Here is a 19054-nt window from a genome sequence, read left to right as displayed (position 1 = left end):
GTAATTACACTGTGAAGTGTGTAATCACCTGGCCTAATCCCTCAGGCCTCACAATTAGCCCGGGCGGCGCTGGCCAGGCCTGCCAAACTCTGCGCCGCCCTGCGCGGCCCACAGATGAATAACGGTCAATTAAAGCTGCATGACTGGGGCCGCGAGGCGTCCGCTCGATAGTAATTAGCTGTAATCATGGGGAGACGTGCCCGGCAGACGTGCTTCTCCTTTTATAGGAAGCAATTTTGGAATGAGGCAAGCGTTAACCATTTCACTCTGGGTCTTTGGCCGACAGAAAAAGAAAAATGGGGTTGAAAGAGAACAAGAAAAAAACAGGGCGATATGTTGGGGGGCAGGGATTATGACTCTGTTTTAACGTGTATTCTCACAAAATACTCGAAATGTAAAAAATTTAAAGCTGCATTGTGTAATTAGTGCTCCACTAGCTACACCAGACGAAATTGCAAAAATAATGAATATTTCCAAACAGGTTTTCCAGTTGGCATGTTAGTTTTCTCTGTGCTTTAAAGAGATATGAACATTTTGTCACACAAGAAGATATATAAAAAATATATATTTTCAATGTTTTTTTAATCTATACAATGAAAGTAATTGGGATCTAATTCCTTGACTTTAATTGTATGGACAAAAGCAACTGAAACATCAGAACATCTTTTGTGTTTTACAGAAAAAAAAAAAAAGGTCATAGGTTTAGAAAGACATGAGAGTAAATGATGATTATTTTCATTTTTGAGTGAACTATCCCTTTAAATAGAGATAAAAGTATTTCAACATTTAAAAAAGTTGCACGAGGCAGCTTTTTTAAAATTTATTGTTACACTGACTGCAGTTCCGTTTACAGGCTTAATTACCGCTACATCTTTTGAGGACTGCCTCCGTTCCTCCACCCTGCCCCATCTCTCCTTTTCTCTATCTGTCGATCTCTCTAGCTCTCTCGCAACCTAGCTAGCGGTAGGGCAAGTAGACGCCACTTGTGTTCGCTCGTGTGTGACGACCTGTCAGAGTGGCAGCGGCGTCGCTCCCTGCCTGAAAGCAACGGCAGTGTGGAGTGTTGTCTGTGTGTGTGTGTGTGCGTGTGTGTGTGTGTGTGTGTGTGTGTGTGTGTGTGAAGGCAGAGGCAAAGCACCCAACTGGCCAGACGAGAAAAAGAGAGAGAGAGAGAGAAAAGTGGAGCAGAGCTGACAGGATGGCCCTTAATGAGAGGAGCGCGGGGGATTAGCCGCTCGCCACACCGTGCCCGCCTCGCCTTGACTCGAGGCGGGAACACATTTGCACAGGAAGCACATTAAAATGCATAAGGCTCTTGCTCACCCAAAGCCCCCCACCCCAGACCACTGTTTGTTGCTTGTGCTGCCCCACATGCCAAACACATTAGGATTTGCCTTGCAGATTCCCTAAATGCAATCTGCCATTTAAACCCAGACAAATGGCCAGCCATGGCTGCAGGACTATTGATCTTGGTAATGATTTGTTTTTAACAATAGCCACTAATGGGCGTCAGATAATCAATTATGGAGAGTCGATAGAAAGGTGAGCTTGAGGAATGGCTTCCGGCTCACTGTTTTAGCCTGGCAGACTCTCTGTCGATACTTTAGAGGGGTTAGCAATGTCACACAATCTGTGCTAAAAGCTTATAGCCCACCCAAACATACATGCCAGTATTCTGTCATCATTTTTCCACGGTCATATTCACAAATGACGTGGAGAACAAATGGAGAAATCTGGAAGACTGCACTGGTCACTCTTTTACATACAATTTTAATGAGACTGAAGCTTTAAAGCTTCAAATGGGACATAAAACCCCCAATTAAGTATCCAAAAGTGTTTCTCCGTGAATTAATCATTCAGACTGATTTTGTGAATCAAATCAAATGATTCATTCTCATGAACTCTTAAGAACGTGCCAAGTCATATAGACCACTTTTATAATAAGTTTATTGTGCGTTATATGATTTTTGAAGCTTGAAATCTTTGGTCCCAGTTCATTGTAACTGCATGGAAAAAAGAAAACAATTTCCCCTTATGTGTTCCACAAAAGAAAGAAAGTTATATGTGTTTGTATCTACACGAGGGTGAGTAAATGATGACAGAATTGTTATTTTGGGTTATTTAACCCATAAATGTACATTTAAACAGTTTTAAAATTTTCTGAGCTCTAACTAAACGGTTAAACAAAGGGTTAAAGAACCAATGAACAAAAAAATGAGTGTGTAGGAGCGAGAAAAAACACTTTCCTCCCTCCCTCCTTTCACCCACAACCTAGGAAGTGTGCAGGCCTCGTTAACATCAGCGGTCCTGTGTGGCTAATTACCGTGAGCTGGCGGAGCTGCGGCGGCTGGCTGGTCAAAGCTGCACGCTGAGCTCCTGACATGATGCTGCGCTGGGCCAGGAACCGAACAGAGTTCCCCCACCCACGCTGGGTGACCCCTCCCAATTCACTTCCTCCCTACCGCCTCGCCTCGCTGGCCCATTATCGATCCTCCAGCTTCCCGCGCCACATAAATAATCGACAAGCAATTACCTGCCTACTCCCGCTGCCTGGGCTTTGTTTGGAGGCGGAGGGGAGCGCCGCGAGCACAGTGGCCTTGCTGAGATGAGGAAGAGAGGGAGGAGGAGAGCAATTCAGTGGGGGGGGGGCATTGCAGGAAGGAGAACGGCGTGTGTTGTCCTAGCGACCCGTTCAGTCCTGAGCCCTATAAATGCCTCCTGACAAGATCAAATCGAACAGGGTTGCGAAGAGGTCATCGCTGAGATCATACCCACTGGCACATCCCATTAAGTGGATTTTCTATTCTTTCCGTGGCCTTAACGCCAACTTCCATTTTTCCCTCCCTTTTCACTCTTCCGTTACTTTGGTGCATAATTTAATTTTTCCCTCTTTTCTCTTCGGCAGGCAGTCACCCACTCCAACACGCATGCAGTATTCATTAGAGTCGGATGTTGGCTTCATTATTAATGTAAAATATTCATGTTATTTTAAAGCTTTGCATTTTTTCCTGTATCCGTGTTCTTAAAGTGCGCCTCAGAGGTTTCCACTCAGCAGAGGGCATTTATCAACCAAACGCACACTCACATGCACATATACAGCTCATCCACTTTTAAACGACAATATAGAGTCAAGAAAGCATATGTGTGGTTTCAGCCACTGTCTTAACCAGATGCCACTTACTAAAGTGATCTCTTTTGTGGAAAATCTAAGCTTTTCCTACATGAGATGACACCATGAGATAGGATATTTTGTTGGTAGAACAGTGAAATCTCATTAGCCCAAAACCTCTGCCACATAACTGTACAGTAAACATCAAATATCCTCTTATTAGTTGTGATAGTGATAGATTGCTTGTCGCATCTTGTCTGATATGGACGCCACATCAGGCTGTAATACGTTTGCCCATCACAGAGCAAGAGGTGGAGAGACTAATGTGAAAGACTTAACATACATTTAGTCTAAAATCTAACAATTTAGATTAAAGTGTGCTGAACAAGTGTGCAAAAGAGATAATCCAGAAAGTATGATGTTATGTATGTGTATTACCGCTCAGGGAACTGTGCGTCTCTGTGCTGAGGAAGGCCCTGTTTGCGCCGCTGGCTGGAGGAGCTGCCTGCAGAGGGGACGTGGGCTTCCATTCCTCCCGCGTTTCTAACGGCAGCCATGGCTTCCTGACGCACGCGCAGCAGCTCTGTGAATGAAATGAACAGACCAGTTAAATCGAGAAACTCGTCCGGTCTGTGTTGTCAGTGTCAAATCTGTCAGTCTAGCTCTGAACCAACACAGTAAGATTTAGTCCAAGAGTCCCAGAATATGTTACATGCCACACAGGCAAGACTTCACACTCTTCCTCACAAATTAATACTTTTAATCAGTTAAAGAAAAACACAGGTGATCTACTGCAGTCACTTCTTCACTGTTCAACATGGGGCTCCCAATGAATCGCTGAGCATTATGGGACAAAGGTGAGTGTAATTGCAGATGAAGCATATTGTTTATTGATAAAAGCATTTTTTTTTTCTACCCATCATTAAAACCAATAAACCTTAAGAAAAATAAAATGAGGACTGTCAATAGAATAAAATAAATGATTAATTAATCTCATGAAGTCTTTAGGAAGCAGAAAGACCCCTAACAGTCAAAAAATTACAATATGGAAAATATCCATAATAATACACTACAACAATTTGTCACTGGTTGCACAAGCACATTAGAGTAGTATCAATATTATTTAAAAAAAATCGTGATGTTTGACCACTGACACATTTCTAGGGTGTTCTTGGTGGCAAATCTATGTATGGATTTTTTGTTGTTGTTGTTTATCATTCACCAAACAAAAATAATGAGTTTGGTTGCTTATAAAGGTAATTCCGCACCTTGACAAGCCACTCGATTCATGTATCATTCATGTCCAATAAACGGTGCGGGACGTGCTGAAATTTAATACTTAAGATTAGGAGTTAGTTCATAGAGCTAATCCTTAACAAACACCATTAAAAAAAAGTCAATAAAATAAAACAAACTACATAAGATTAATTATGACTTAAAGGGATAGTTCACCCAAAAATTAAAATTCTGTCATCATTTACTTGCCCTCAAGTTGTTCCAAACCTGCATGAATTTCTTTCTTCTGCTGAACACGAAAGAAGATGTTTTGAAAAATATGGGTACCCAAACAGTTGTGGGGCACCACTGACTTCCATAGTATGGAAAAAGTAATGGAAGTCAATGGTGCCCAATTGTTGTTGGTAACAACCATTCTTTAAAATATCTTCCTTTGCGCTCAGCAGAACGACTCGAGGGTGAGTAAATGATGACAGAATTTTTTTTTTTGGGTGATCTATCCCTTTAAACTGTTTGAGATGACATGTAAACTGAAATGTAATTGAGCTGCTGGTCTCCCTCCAGAATCTGTGATGTTAGACCATCCCAGACCCATCTCCCAACATTACCAAACTAACAGGGTCACAACAGGAAGCGCACTCTCTAATGAAAGAGTGTTAAATAGAAAATCCATCCTGCATGCCTCCCTCTCTTCCTCTCCCTCTCTCTCCTCTCTCGCTCCCTCTCTCCTCTGGCCCTTTTTTAATTAGACGGTTCCCTCGGGAGCTGGCGGCCATTTCCGAGGCTGGCGTGTGGGTCTGAGTGATCGGGTCGGAGGCACCACGACAGATATTAATGTGCACAGGCCCGTTGTATTGATCTGTTTATTGCACTGCCCCGCAGGGGCCCAGACTGACAGCGGACAAACCTCCAACAGCCCGTGAGAGGAAATAAAAGAGAATGAAAAAAAAAAAACCAGAAGAATCTACTTTCAAGGAAAAGCAGAAATGCCTGTCATTTGGTCACACACTCATTCCAGATGATCAAAATAATTAGTAGTCTGTCCACACACATTATTACCTGCTGGAGAAATCTGGCTAAAGCATGTTGATGTGTTTTGGAAAATGGCAGCTGGTTCCCAGCACATCATTGATGCTCTTAGACCATCTCGGTCTGGCAACAAACATTCTAATAACCAGCTGCTGCTGCAACCATTTTCCAATACACACCTATAAGCTTTCCAGCATGGTAAAACAGCCCCAAAATCCACTACAACTCAAAAGTCCCTCGGAAGCCCCTTTCCTCGGTTGCCCAGCGATGAATTATTCCCTTTAACCTGCAACAGAGTTAGCACAGGGTCACCAGGGGCTGCATGTACAAGCACACCACTCATCCAAACAGTGACATCCTGACACCCATGCAACCATCTCCCACTCACATTCACTCTGCGCCCTCTGTCACACCCCAAATTTGCATCATCTGAGTCAGTTACTGTGAAATCTTTACCTATCGAGATCTGGTTTCCTCTGCCCCACATACACAAAGAGCTCCCGTGGCAAAGCACTGGCAAGCTTTGAGAGCTTCTGTATTGCCAGAAGCAGCTGACAGACACAGCACTCATCGGGAATTCTTTCAGGGGGACGACAGATCTAAAGGCAACTGAGAGCAGCCCATTGCCTTTTTCTCTTACTGACCTCAAACTTTCCAATGGTAGCATGTGTATAAAAAGTGTATTATATATTTAAAGAAAAACAGATAGATATCAACCAGTTTAATTATCAAAGAGATATTCTGCATTCAAAATCCACCCCAAAATCTAAACATGGGCCCCATCAATTTGAATAGCCACAACGAGGACCTACAGCAACCTCATCATAGCCAAAGCTAAAGGTGCACAACACTGTATCAGTATGCCCCCCCCCCCCCCACCACACACACACACACACACACACACACACACATACACCCCCCTTCAAATGCACACACTCACACAAACCTATCCGTGCCTCCTTCATGGCCTTTCATTTCAGGGCCTCCACTTCAAACACATGAAAGGATGCTCTGCGGGGATCCAGGAGAGAATGAACGAGGGAGAAAAGAAAGAGAGAATATAAAAGCAGGGCTGTGTGTAGAGAGTTCTTGGGAAGTGTGTGCGTTTGTCTGGGGGGGAATGGTCAGAAGGGCCTGGCCCTACTCTCTGCCTATGTCAAGGGGTCTTTGGAGCCTACTGTATAGAACCCAGCACTGCATCAACACTTCCCAACACACTTCAGAGGCACACACGAGGGGGTGGGGTGAGTCGAGGGGTATAAAGACGAAGCCATAAGGAAGGTGCAGAGATATGAAGAAAGGAAAGGAGCCAGATAGAAAGAAGGCAGCTCAAAGGAGAGAGCAGGGAGATGGAGGCACGTGGAGGTAAAGAAGAGAGGAGAAAACACACAGAAACACAGCTGGGGTTGACGCTTCCCTGCGCCAGAGAGGTTTCTCTGAAAACTCACTCCAGAAAAGTCAAAAGCAGTTCAGTGTGAGCTATGGCGCTGAAGAAACAACAAAACCAAAAAAAACAAGAAAATAAATTAAAAGCGACTTGAGGACAAAGGGGGGGGGACGAGTAAAATATGAAGGATTGGAAAGGGAATGTTTGGGATAGACAGACAGCTAAAAGAACCAAATTTGTCACAAGTGCAAATCTAAAAATTAATAAACGGACCAATTCCAAGAGGGTCCTCACACCATTGGTGCTCTGGCCCTAAAAAAAATGATTGAAGGTGAAAACATATAAAAGCTTTAAATTATATAAAAATAGTTTAAAAAAAATTGTCATCATTGATTCACCAGTGTGTAGTTCCAACAAAAGGAGAAACAAACGGACTGCAATAAATGGGGAGTGCAGTTACAATAAAATGGTTGTTCTGACTTAAAAAAGATGCAAATGCACCATAAAACCATCATAATAGACTTGTGCAATATATTCAAAGATAAGCCACACAACTAAGAAATACACCAATATTCAATATTTAATTATCAGTCAATATTTACTGATAATCTTCCCCTCAGTGAGCTGTTAACAGCTGTGACCAGATTGTGTCAATGAGTTGAACCCAAGAACCAAATTTTGCCTTTTGCCTTTAATTAGATAGGATAGTATAGTCAATCGAGAAACAAAGTGGGAAAGAGACGGGGGACGGGATTAGCAAAGGTCTGCGAGCAGGGACTCAATCTCAGGTCACCCAAAGCACAACCGCACAAATGACTTACATTTTTGCCTTGAAGTACTTGAATGAAACTTTGAAACCTCAGATCCTGTTCATTGTAAGTGTATGAAAAAAATTATCAGTACACACACAGTATTTCTATTTTGCATCATAAAGATCTGGAACGACATGTGGGTGAGTAAATGATGACGGAATTTACATTTTGGGTGAACGAATAACTGAAGAAACATCATAAATGTATACAGTAGACAATTAGGTGAAAAGGTGAGAATGGGTATCTCACTCATCAAAGTCTTGGCAGCCAGGCATGTTGGCAGTGGTTGACTGGCACGGCCTTATCGTAGGCTTATGAGCTCAGCATGCAGGGGCAAGCCAGCACGCTCGCATTCCTCAGGGGAGGAACAGCGTCTTGGCCTGGTGAGTCTGTTTTCAATGGCAACCATTATGAAACCATACACCTGACATTTTTCCAGATATCTAGGGGAGGGACCGACGGTGACCCCGCAAATCACACGGCTGCTTTCTCTCACTGGATTTCCCACAGACGGGTAAACGCCCTGCCTTTTCTTCTCGGATTCAGACTCCTTTCTACAAATAACCACACCTTTTTTAGGTGGTTGCGGTGGATGAGAGGAGTAGAGATGGAGAACCGAAGGAAGTTGAGCTCGGAAAGTGAAAGCAATGAGAGAAGAATTGATGGAATCGGGAAGGGAACTGTGTGTGAATTTGTCCACAACGTGCCTCAGTGTGACGTTAGAAAAACAGAGGAACTTTTAGATTGAGGTGACAGGAGAGCGCAGCACCTCTATCATAAAATCCTAGACACGAACGGCACATATAGTGGCACTAATTTCTTACAGATGTATGAGAGGGGCAATTAAACCCTTTATAGCGCCACCCCCCCCCCCCTTTTTTTGGAATTGCAAGCAGTAATTAAGAATCATTACTGATCAAATAAAATTTAAAGTCGTATGCTCTCAGATTTAGCAAGAATGTGAGATTGATTAAATTTATGCTACCGAAAAAAGGTCATAAAAGCTGGAGGCAATTAACGGTTTCTCAGAGAAAAACATCAACAAGGCTCTAAAGCGCAGTTAATACGTAACCAAACAAATAAAACAAAATGATGCACACTAAATTTCAGTTTACAAATCTTAGAAATCCACATCCGTTCACCCTGGTACCTCGTCAGTGATCGTAAATTTGAAAAGGCATGAGAAAAAAAAGAGCAAAGGAGCCGTTTTCATGGTGTTGGTAATTTAGAGGGTTGGCTTGCAGCCAATCAAAGGGCCAAATCGATCCAGTCGACCTCAGGGCCCAATGGCAGTGTTATTTACTACTGTGTGTGGCAGTAGTCACAGATCACCCACTCTGACATCCTACCGCTGGGTGGGCTGAGACCGCAAATAGAATTGTCAGTAATCTCCGCAGTCAAGCTCTAGCTGTTTGTGTGGTATCCAGGAATAAGACTACATGGGTAATTAGAGCGGATATAGAGACAAGCTCACACACACACATACACAGGTGACGCACACTCACCGTGGCTTGGGACGCCCATGTTGTTCGCCAACTGATACAGGCGCTGCTGCTGCTCCTCATAAGAGCCATGCTCGTTCAGAGCTGACATCATGCGCCTGTAGTGCTCCTCGGGGGTCATGTGACTGCCTGGCTCCAGCGCAGGAGTGTGAGAGTTCTCTGTGGGATGAAAAGAAGCTAAATTTAATCAGCTGTTCCAAACTATGTGATCGTATGTGAGATGTTTGAATGTTTGAGTGAAGGAGAAGCCTATGTGTGGTTCTCCTCGATACGCTGGGCGGCAGTAACTCAAGCCAGTGCATGGGGAGAGACTCTTGGGGGAGTGATGGGGAGGAGGAAGAGTGGTGGAAGGGGGGATATTTTACCCTCCTCATTGAAACAGGAGCTTGGCCCCAGGCAGGCGAACAGAAGCAATGCAGCCCAGCACAGGGGACTGGGGGGAGTGTGTTCTGCCAAGCGCCAGATAATCCACCCGAGAGGCTTCAGGTGTGTGTGTGTGTGTGTGAGCGTGCTCATGTGGATGATGTTTTCAGGCATTGTGAGTATGAACAGTTCTGCTGTATGTATGTGTGATCGTGTATGTGTGTGTGGGGGGGCATATATATATATATATATATATATATATATATATATATAGTATCAAAACTGATTTAAAAAAATACAATAAAAACAGTTATAATATAAAATATTATTACAACTTGTGGATTGGGGGATTGATGCCTGCTGAATATTCAGTCACCCTCGGATATCATTTTTATGCTGATTTGTTGATCAAGAAACATTTCTTATTATTATCAATGAGGAAAACAGTGGAGCTGCTAAATATTTTTGTGGAAACATGATACTTGAATATGATTTTTTTCAGGATAATTTGATGAATAGAAAGTTTATATAAAGCATTTATTTGAAATAGAAAACTTTTGTAACATTATAAAAGTTCTTACTATCACTTTTTTTGATCAATTTAACGCATCCATGCAGAATAATGCTGAATATATATATACAGCATTCTCAATTAAGAAAACGTTCATTCAATTCATGAAAGGCACACATAACATGAGACATAGTGGTCTGGATCTGAGGTGAAAAAAGTGTCAGTGAACAGTTTGTGTTAAATCCAGCCTTTGCAGCTTTTCTGTCTGCTTTAGTCATTACCTGCTGCACTGAGATCAGTACTACCCTCCAGCTGTGTGTGTGTGTGTGTGTGTGTGTGTGTGTGCACGCGCGTGTGTGTGTGTGTGTGTGTGTGTGTGCGCGCGTGTGTGTGTGTGTGTGTGTGTGTGTGTGTGTGTGTGTGTGTGTGTGTGTGTGTGTGTGTGTGTGTGTGTGTGTTTGAGTGGTAGGACCTTAGACACAACAGCTGCTATGCACTCAAACTACACACACATGTGCACACAAAAGCATACACATGCAACATGCTATGTTGTTTGGGTGTGGTGATGGATCACAGACAAGCAGACACAAGACATTAGATCAGCGGCATTCCAAAGCCATGCTAATCCACAGCGGGTGACCGACGCAAGCCAACTGTAATTCACAGGACTAAAACACACATAACACCCATTTATCATTCTCACTGCAGCAGCCGTGCTGATTGGCTACATGGTGACGAGTGAGCAGGTAATGCCTCAAAATAAAATGCTATCTAAACACAAGAGATCTCAGGCCACTGATTATTGGGTGTGGAATGTGTTGCGACACATACAGATGTCACAGTCTTTCCTCAGTTAAGTGAAAACTTTATCATTAGAATACTGAAAATATAATATTGAATTGAATAATGACCATCATTATTATTTGTATTTCAGAATGTCACTTCTATGAGAATTGTTTTAGCATATTGAACTTTTTATAACATACATGAGAGTATGAGTTATTTGTATAGCATTATTGAAATATATAGCTATTAGCTACAAGATTATCAAAAACACTGTGCCCTAACCAGATATCACACAAAGTGGGGAAAAATCTTTTAGTTAATATGCATTCTGGGGAACTCTGCCCACAGTAAAATCTCACTGGCCCAAAATACTGTCACATAAAATATCTTCTGATTGGCTGTGATTTGCATAGTATTTTTTTAAAGCTTTGTCACAATTGGTAAACATGTTGTTACCACCAGTGCGCAAACCAAAGGTGAAACTAAAGAATGGGTAGAAAAGGTAAAATTGGATTTGCAGAATGACAGTTTATTTCTTATATACAGTATTTAGAACAATGATTACAGATTTCACTGTTGCAGATATATGTAAATGTCTTGCTAAAAACTTGTGTGTGTGTGTGGGGGGGGGGGGGGGTATATTAACCTAAAAATATGTTCCAATAATGTTATGTAGATTTGAGGACTGGTCACCTCACTGGTCTGAGGAACAGATCCAGATTACTGTCTGCTCAACTCTTCCTGCTAGATGCTTGATTATATTTGACTTGGTGTCACTGAGTCTGCCTGATGTTTCTGCTGCCTGCCTGTTACTCTGTTACACCTCATTAGCTCAGCCTGTTGACAATACCCAGGAGCCTCACCGATCTGCATTTTAGCTAAATCTTAAGATTTAAATGTTAGCATGAAGATATTGATTTTGAGTTACATTTCAGATTTGATTACTTCACCCAACTGAACAAAAAAGTGACATTACATGTACAAATGATGTCCAAAAACACAGTAACCTCAAAACCATGGGCTTATCGCACAGACTCAAACACATATTCATGAAAGGAAAAAGAAACCACAATTTCTTTTCCCAGCAGGAGGAGGAAGTCAAACATCACCCAATTCTCCCTACTGTGTCCCTCACTCACTTGCTCATTTTCTCTCCAACAGACCACTGCAAAATATATTAGAATAATCCTAAACTGTACTTCTTGGATTTGAGCCTTTTTTAAATACCTAGTTGAGTCATGATGGTTGTCAGTATGGATGAGGGACACCACCCCAAAGAAGAACCTGTGAGAGCCTGTGTTACAATAGAGAAGGGATGGGCAACTTCGGTCCTGGAAGGCCACTGTCCTGCAGAGTTTAGTTCCAACCCTGATAAAAACTCCAGTAGCTTTCTAGTAATTCTGAAGAAATTGATTAGCTTGTTTAGGTGAGGAGCTAAACTCAATGACTTCAACATTAATAACCTAATTTTCAGCGTCTTACAACTTTCAGAGTGTCACAACTTCAAATCAGATCCTGTGTTGTCTTTACAAGCGCCATTAGTAATCAGACCATACAGTTCATACAGAACTTATCCCATTCACCTCTACTAGATCTAGATCCCTGCTGCTTTGACCCTACGACCACAAGAGACTCTTTTAGCAGCTCTAGGCGAAGGTGAGTGTGTTTGTGTCGAGAGCCTCAATGATCCAGCACACATTCATGCAAAACAGTGAATCCAGCTTCAGCAACACTCTTACTTTATTGATTTTCAACTCCTACAACACCCGCTCAACACTAAAAACTCTCCCTTTCTGAGTGTCAGCAGTCGTGGAGTTGTGTTAGTGAGAAGGGCAGGAAATAAGGAAAAAAGAGAGAATCCTAGATTCTGCTATAAATGGCTGAAAGTCTAAGAACACATTGAAAGTCTGGGATTCAAAATCTAATTTAAATTTGGAAATACATTTGTGAGAATACATTTTAGAAGTTTTATAATTTTGAAATAAAGAAATCAATATTCTAAATGTTAATCAATATTTCAGGTATTCTAGGTCACTAATCAATCAAATTTGTGACACTGATCATGTAACTCTTTGTACAGACAGTTCTTTCTTCCACTGAAGTGTTAAGATATTTAGATTTACGTAAATTTCTCAATTTACAATTAACATTTCACTAAACTTTTCGGAACCAAACTCTCTATTTATATCACATGAATTAGCAACGTTGCACTTGTGAACCCGCCACACAGAGTGTGAGCAAAAAGTTAACAGGAGGGGGGAGGAGATGTCTTTCTTCCACTGAGCATTGTTCTCTCCTCCCTCCTCTTACTATCTGTCCACCCCTTCTCTCCACTCTCGCTCAATCTCGCCCCATCAATTCCCACCTACTCCATCTTACGCACTAAGGTTAAACAGCCCTGATTGTGGCGCATTTTCATCTCCAGCACACATACGCACATGCACACACATGCACGAGAGGGGCCCCTACCTTTAGGTGACACGCTGCGGGACTTCTTGCTGTCAGATGGGCACTCGCTGCTGCTGTTGGGGGAGTAGGCTCTCCTCTTGCCTAGAATGTCATCTGTGGAAAAAAAAAGATAGAGAAAGAGGTTAGGGGGGTTCAGATGCGGTCAGACGGCCCCTAAACCCCTTGGCATGCAGCTCACCACCTGGCTCTGTACCTGCATACATGATGGAGCTGTGAGAGCGACTAAAGATACGAAGAGATGAGAGGGCCCTGCGCCAGCGTGAATGACAGATCTGGTTCTTACTCAGCCAAACGAGAGATTCTTTCACCCGCTCTCTCTCTTTCTCCTATCTCGAACAAACACGCTCCCTCTCTTTTGCACTCACCCTCGCTCTCTACCGTTGTTTCTTGTCTTGACTATCTATCTCTCTATCTGTGCATATAAACGCTCTTGGTCTTCACACCGGCCTAATACAGAGTAAAATGACAAGAAATGAAAAGACAAGCGAGAGAAAAAAAAAATGGAAAAAAGTAAGCGGTCTTGGCTTCTATCAAACTCCTGTTGTCGTGCTATTATGCCTTTTTGCTTTTTTCACTCACTCTCACTCTCCGTTTTCAGTGAATAAGAGCTCACACCTTTTGCTAATCTCTTCCTTCCTTTCTATCACTCTTTCTCTCCCTCCCCCTTTTCTCTTTATCTCTCTCTCTCTCTCTCTCTCTCTCTCTCTCTAGAAAAGTGGAGGCTGTCTGCACAAGCCTAATGCAGCGCTCTAGTGAGCCGCTGGTGTCTAGTGTACGATTACAGCACCCTCCTCCCCCCAAACACATCTCAAATCAATATCCTGCTAATCATGCTGGGAGGGGTGCTGCTGAGAGCATGGTGGTGCATGCATGCAGGAAGGAAGAGACCGTTTGTCATTGCACTCTCCTCTCTCTCTCTCTCTCTCTCTCTCTCTCTCTCTCTCTCTCTCTCTCTCTCTCTCTCTCTCTCTCTCTGTGTCTCTCTCTGCCCTCATGCGCCACATGAAGTAAAAAAGTCAAAGCCACAGAGTTATGCTCTTCCTTTTGTCTTTTGTTGCTGTCTGATTCTTTATCTAATGGGATTGTGCAATAAATTGAGACAAGATAGATTATGCACATTGCTTGTATTTGAACGTTTATTGTATTTATTGTGTTTTATTGTCTATAGATATCATAAATAGTTATTTTAAAAACATTTATGGTGCCCTGTGGGTGCATCATTTTAATATTGCTCGACAAGTGCAGTTTTCTTTCTTATGCTGACGTATTTCCTATTGAAACAGACAATCTGAATGCAACATATTGACATATAGTCTTATTTCTTTTTAACCAATATGATTTGTTGCATTTGGTATAAAGTGCAACAGTTGGGTTACGGAAGTAATATCTTATTCATTTTATCCATTGGGGAATTGATTTTTAACTTATAAATCTTTAAAGACAGACCTACTGTGAGCTACGAGGTTGTTAATCGATGGTACATGCTTTTGATGAAGCCATCAGTCTGCATTATTTTAACTTTATTTTTAAATAATCATGTTTAACAGCAGAATTCCTGGTAAAAACTACATTCTCCTTGATTTTGCAAGAGATCTCCATCAATCAGAAAATGGAATCATGCAAATTAAACCAAAAAAAATAACTCTTTAGCACTTCCCACCCCAATGAAGGTACGGTTCGGTACGGCTCAGTTTGTGGCGCTTTTCCACTGCATGGTATGGCTCGCTTCGACTCGCTTTAAATGGTACCACCTCTGTTGAGGTGCCAAGCATACCGTACCGATACTAAAAATGTGACGTGAAAACACCACAGATCACTGATTGGCCAGAGAGAATCGTTGCTACCAGCGTCATTGGATTTGCAACACGAGACAACAAACCCGCTAGATTTAAATAGTCAGCAACAGCCACCGCAGTATTATTTGTTCGCACAATTTTTATTAAACAACTTGCTTGAAAAAAGAAAAAAAGAAACTTGAAAAAAGAAATGGCTGAATCGTGGTGACTGGTCAGTAGACGAGGTGCAGACATTCCACTCGTTGGTGGTCGAGGAGCGGATCCAGCGAGAGCTGGATATTGCGACCAGGAATGAAAAGGTTTTTCAGCAACTTTAACGAGCAGTCTATAATCCCACCCACTTTGAAACGGTACCAAACTGCAGTGGAAAAGCAAACCGAGCCAAAACGAGCCGAATCGTACCACACAGTGGAAAAGCAAAGCGAGCCAAGCCGTGCCGTGCAGCGCCGAGCCAAGCCAAGCCGTACCATGCAGTGGAAAAGCGCCAATAGAGTGTCCCTACGCTCTCAAACAACTTAAATATTTGTCGGGCTTTGAGGTGAAGAATCTCTCCAAAAAAACTACAATATGTTGTTTCTATATAATCAAATCAAAGTTTGTAATGTTGTGATTTAGCTTGTAACTGGTTAGTTTGGTTCATGGCTTAAAACACTTAAATAAGACTTTTTAAAAATGGGGGGGGGGGGGGGGGGGGGCTTCTGGAACCAAAGCTGAAAAAGTGGACAGACACTGTTGCACTCTATTAGGTGTGGAACATTCTCATTCTATTCTTTGATTGGAGAAAAATCTGCGTAGTGCAGGATGATGTCAACAATACCTTCACTCCATTTTCCTGGAGGAGAAAGTCTGTAAATTTTAAATGCGGAAATATTTTGTTAAAGTTAAGGAGTGTAGTAGCATTAGCCTCATAGCTAACAGATATAAACTAAAAACCCACAACACTCTCATTTTTATTTCACAGGGTCTTTAAAGGAAGCCACTATTACAGATGACCCTTACATGTAATCCATGAATAAAGCCCTACACATCAAAGAAGAGTGAAGGGGGAGATTCTTACATGGCAACAAAACCGAGAGAGGCTGCACCTCAGTATATGTCCGACACAAAAGTACAAACTACTCTCTCACACCCCTGCCTCTCGACACCAAGCGTACTGTTCATCCCTCTCTCAGATAAGAGTACTGGAGAGAGACACAGAGCGGGAAAGAAAAGCAAGCCTGCGCTTGAAAGGGCTTTTGGAGTGGCAGAGCTCGGTCTGGGATTCTTTGTGGGGAGCGAGCTTTACTAATGACGCTGTTTGATGTCTTCTCATCAGGGGGGGAAGGCTGTCTATCCCACTCCAAAGAGAAAAAGGGGCCTCTCTAATGGGCCCCCATATCCTTTCCTAACCTCCGCCCAAAGACAACAACAACACTCCCTCCGTCTGTCTCTCACTCCACTTCTCCCTTAGTCGGCCTTTGAGGTGAAGAATCTCCCTTGGCGTATTCAATTATTTTCCGCTCTCTATCTTCACGTAGAACTGATACGATCACTGCATAAGTGTAAAACTATAGCAATTGGCTGCTCCTGTCTCTTTGGCTTTTGAGCCAAAAGAGCTCAAAAGCAATATGCAAAAACTTCAGTAAAAGATGTTTATGATATAATATGAGTTAAAAAGGAGCACATTTCTGGTTTGGTGTAGATAAAAGAGTACTTACAAATGGAGTTGTGAAGGTACCCAAGACAAAAATGGTTGGGAAACACTTATACAAACCACATGACCCTCTGGTTTCTGTACCAGCTATGTTGATCTGCTCTCTCTTCCTCCCTGTATGTCTCTCTTTGACCCTAATCTCTTAGCGGTGTCTTTCCCACAGGGCTCAGCCACCCTAGTGCTGCTATCTTCAGCCCAGCCTGTTCTCCAAGCTCCATCGTGTCTTATCAGGCAACCTCCTGCCTGCCAAGACTCCCAAAGCCCTGGGCTGAGTCCAGTTCCTCTCCATCTTAACATCCATCTCCATCTCTCAATCAACAGTCCTGAACTGTCACTCAGACATACGGCTCAAACTCACACAGCACTCTGTCCCCCGAATCAAACCTCCCCAAGTGATTAAACACAACTTTTAAAACCTTTAAACTTCATGATGTGATTTGACAGTGCGGGACACAGTGATTTGCAGTAGAAATGCTTTCGTCAGTGAGAGGGGAAAAGTTTTTTAGCAGGGCAGTGTGCCCATGACGTTGTCTCAGGCGGAGAGGAAACCTGGCTCTGGACCGCTCTTAGCACTTTGGTCTCTAGCTGAAGTAAGGAGCTCAACAAAAGAAGAGAGTTCGGGACCATGAGGAGAAAGCCGTTATTCTGCAAGGAGGAACTGGAGGCGGGAAGCGACACTGACTCACTCATAGCTTCTTTTTTTTTTGGCAGTTTATGAAGAAGCTAGTTTATATTTATCTCTTCAGCTATGTTTGGAATAAAATACTAGAATAGTTAGTGCTAGTATATACTTTATACTAGCATACTCAGTGCATAGTGCAGAGTATATACTTCATTCGGAATACTACTGGTTACTTTATAGTATTTTATAGTAGCTGTCAACACTGCATGACATAAAATATAGTATGCATATTAAAAATGTTACATTTAAAATATATTGACACAATTTTGGGTAAAATGTTTCACTCGAAACAGAGGGTCAAGTTGAAAGCACTGCATTTTCTGTTGCTTTTCCACACATAGCTTTAAGCTGAATTTGGAATAGCAAATTGGCATACTACTCATAAGGCAGAAAGAGTAATAATATGCTAGTACACGAATTTCCAAATTAAACTTTAGTCTTTTTATTCAAACTTTTTTAGTAAAAGTATGCTATTCACACTTGATATACTTCTCTACTCTGAAATTAAGTGCTCATTCGAAAAATAAATGCAAAAAAAAAAAAAATTATTCAAAGAGCTTCAAAAATCCACAGCAGCAGCAAGAATACTGCGCTCTCTCTGTCTCTCAGTGCGCTCAAGGGAGAGGCAGGGTTTCAGCAGCGCCTGTCTGCCTCAGGGTCAGAGATTTTAAGGCGGAAAGCCTTTAATACCAATTAAATGTTGCCTCTTAAAGCTGTGATGCTCACATTTAACACCAAACAGTGAGGCTCGGAGCTGCCTCGTGCTTCAGCCATGTTACCCAACTCACGGAACGGCTCCTGTCGCCAGCACTGCTGCTAATTCCTTTAAACTCCAGCCAGAGCGGTGCAGAGCTGGGCCAAAACAACGGCACAACTTTAATAAAGGGAGGAAAGGAGAAAAGAGAAGGCTAGATGGATGGAGAAATAGCAAAACGACTAAATGAGAGGGAGAGAGGGAGGCTCTTGGTTTTCTCCTCCTTCACCCTTTGCTCCTTCCGTCTCTCTCCAGCTACTGACAAGTTGGACAGGCCACACTCCTTAATTCCCTTTTCTTATTCCCTTAATCTGTCATCTTTATCAGGCAGGGGAAGTGGCGGGCGGCGCGGCGGAGCCCCAACCTCCAATCAATCTCCACATTACAGCTGACAGAATGGTGCTAATAACTTATTGATCCCCCTGTTTGCGGGGCTCGGCCAGAACTGAAAGGATGGCATTGATTGGCTATGGGGGGGGGGGCAACACGGCGCTTCCGCCAGCCCAGAGGATTCAGAACCGTCCTCCTCTACTGCTGCTCCCCCACTGAGAGCCTTAGGGGAGAGACAGACAGAAAGAGAGAGAGACAGAAAATGAGGGAGGGAAACGAGCAAAGAAAAAAGAGAGAGATCAAAATCATGGGAAGGAGAACGAGGAAACAACAGAACAAGGCAAAAAAAATGCAGCAATTGAGGGAAAAATAAAGACGGGGAGACAAAAGGTGGTTGAGGAAAATGCAGGAAGATGCAGAAAAGGCAGCCAGAGAATGGGCAGAAAATCAACAGAGGTAGAAAAGGTTAAAAAAAAAAAAAAAAAAGTATAATTATGCCTGAACCGGTAGCATTAACTAGGCCAGACTGCTTTACAGAATAAGAGAGATGAAAAATCATGGAAAAATATGAAAATTCTGAGTTGATTGTATCCAA

At 42.5% G+C, this 19054-nt stretch overlaps 1 protein-coding gene across 3 annotated transcripts in view; it reads right to left on the bottom strand.

Moving 5' to 3' along the window:
• Nucleotides 1-19054, bottom strand: part of samd11 (sterile alpha motif domain containing 11) — a 60177-nt gene that overhangs the window by 9066 nt on the left and 32057 nt on the right. For all 3 annotated transcript variants that reach the window (XM_084099587.1, XM_084099588.1, XM_084099589.1), the window contains 3 exons: nucleotides 13205-13297; nucleotides 9079-9234; nucleotides 3548-3692 (listed from right to left, as the gene is read on the bottom strand). In XM_084099587.1, coding sequence (XP_083955713.1) covers nucleotides 3548-3692; nucleotides 9079-9234; nucleotides 13205-13297 — 394 coding nt within the window. The remainder of the gene's footprint in view (nucleotides 1-3547; nucleotides 3693-9078; nucleotides 9235-13204; nucleotides 13298-19054) is intronic.

The sequence above is a fragment of the Abramis brama genome (assembly GCF_963993115.1).
Source record: "Abramis brama genome assembly, chromosome: 22".
NCBI classification, from domain to species: Eukaryota; Metazoa; Chordata; class Actinopteri; order Cypriniformes; family Leuciscidae; genus Abramis; species Abramis brama.
The sequence above is the reverse complement of the archived record's forward strand: the minus strand, read 5'-3'. Positions and strand labels throughout refer to the sequence as shown.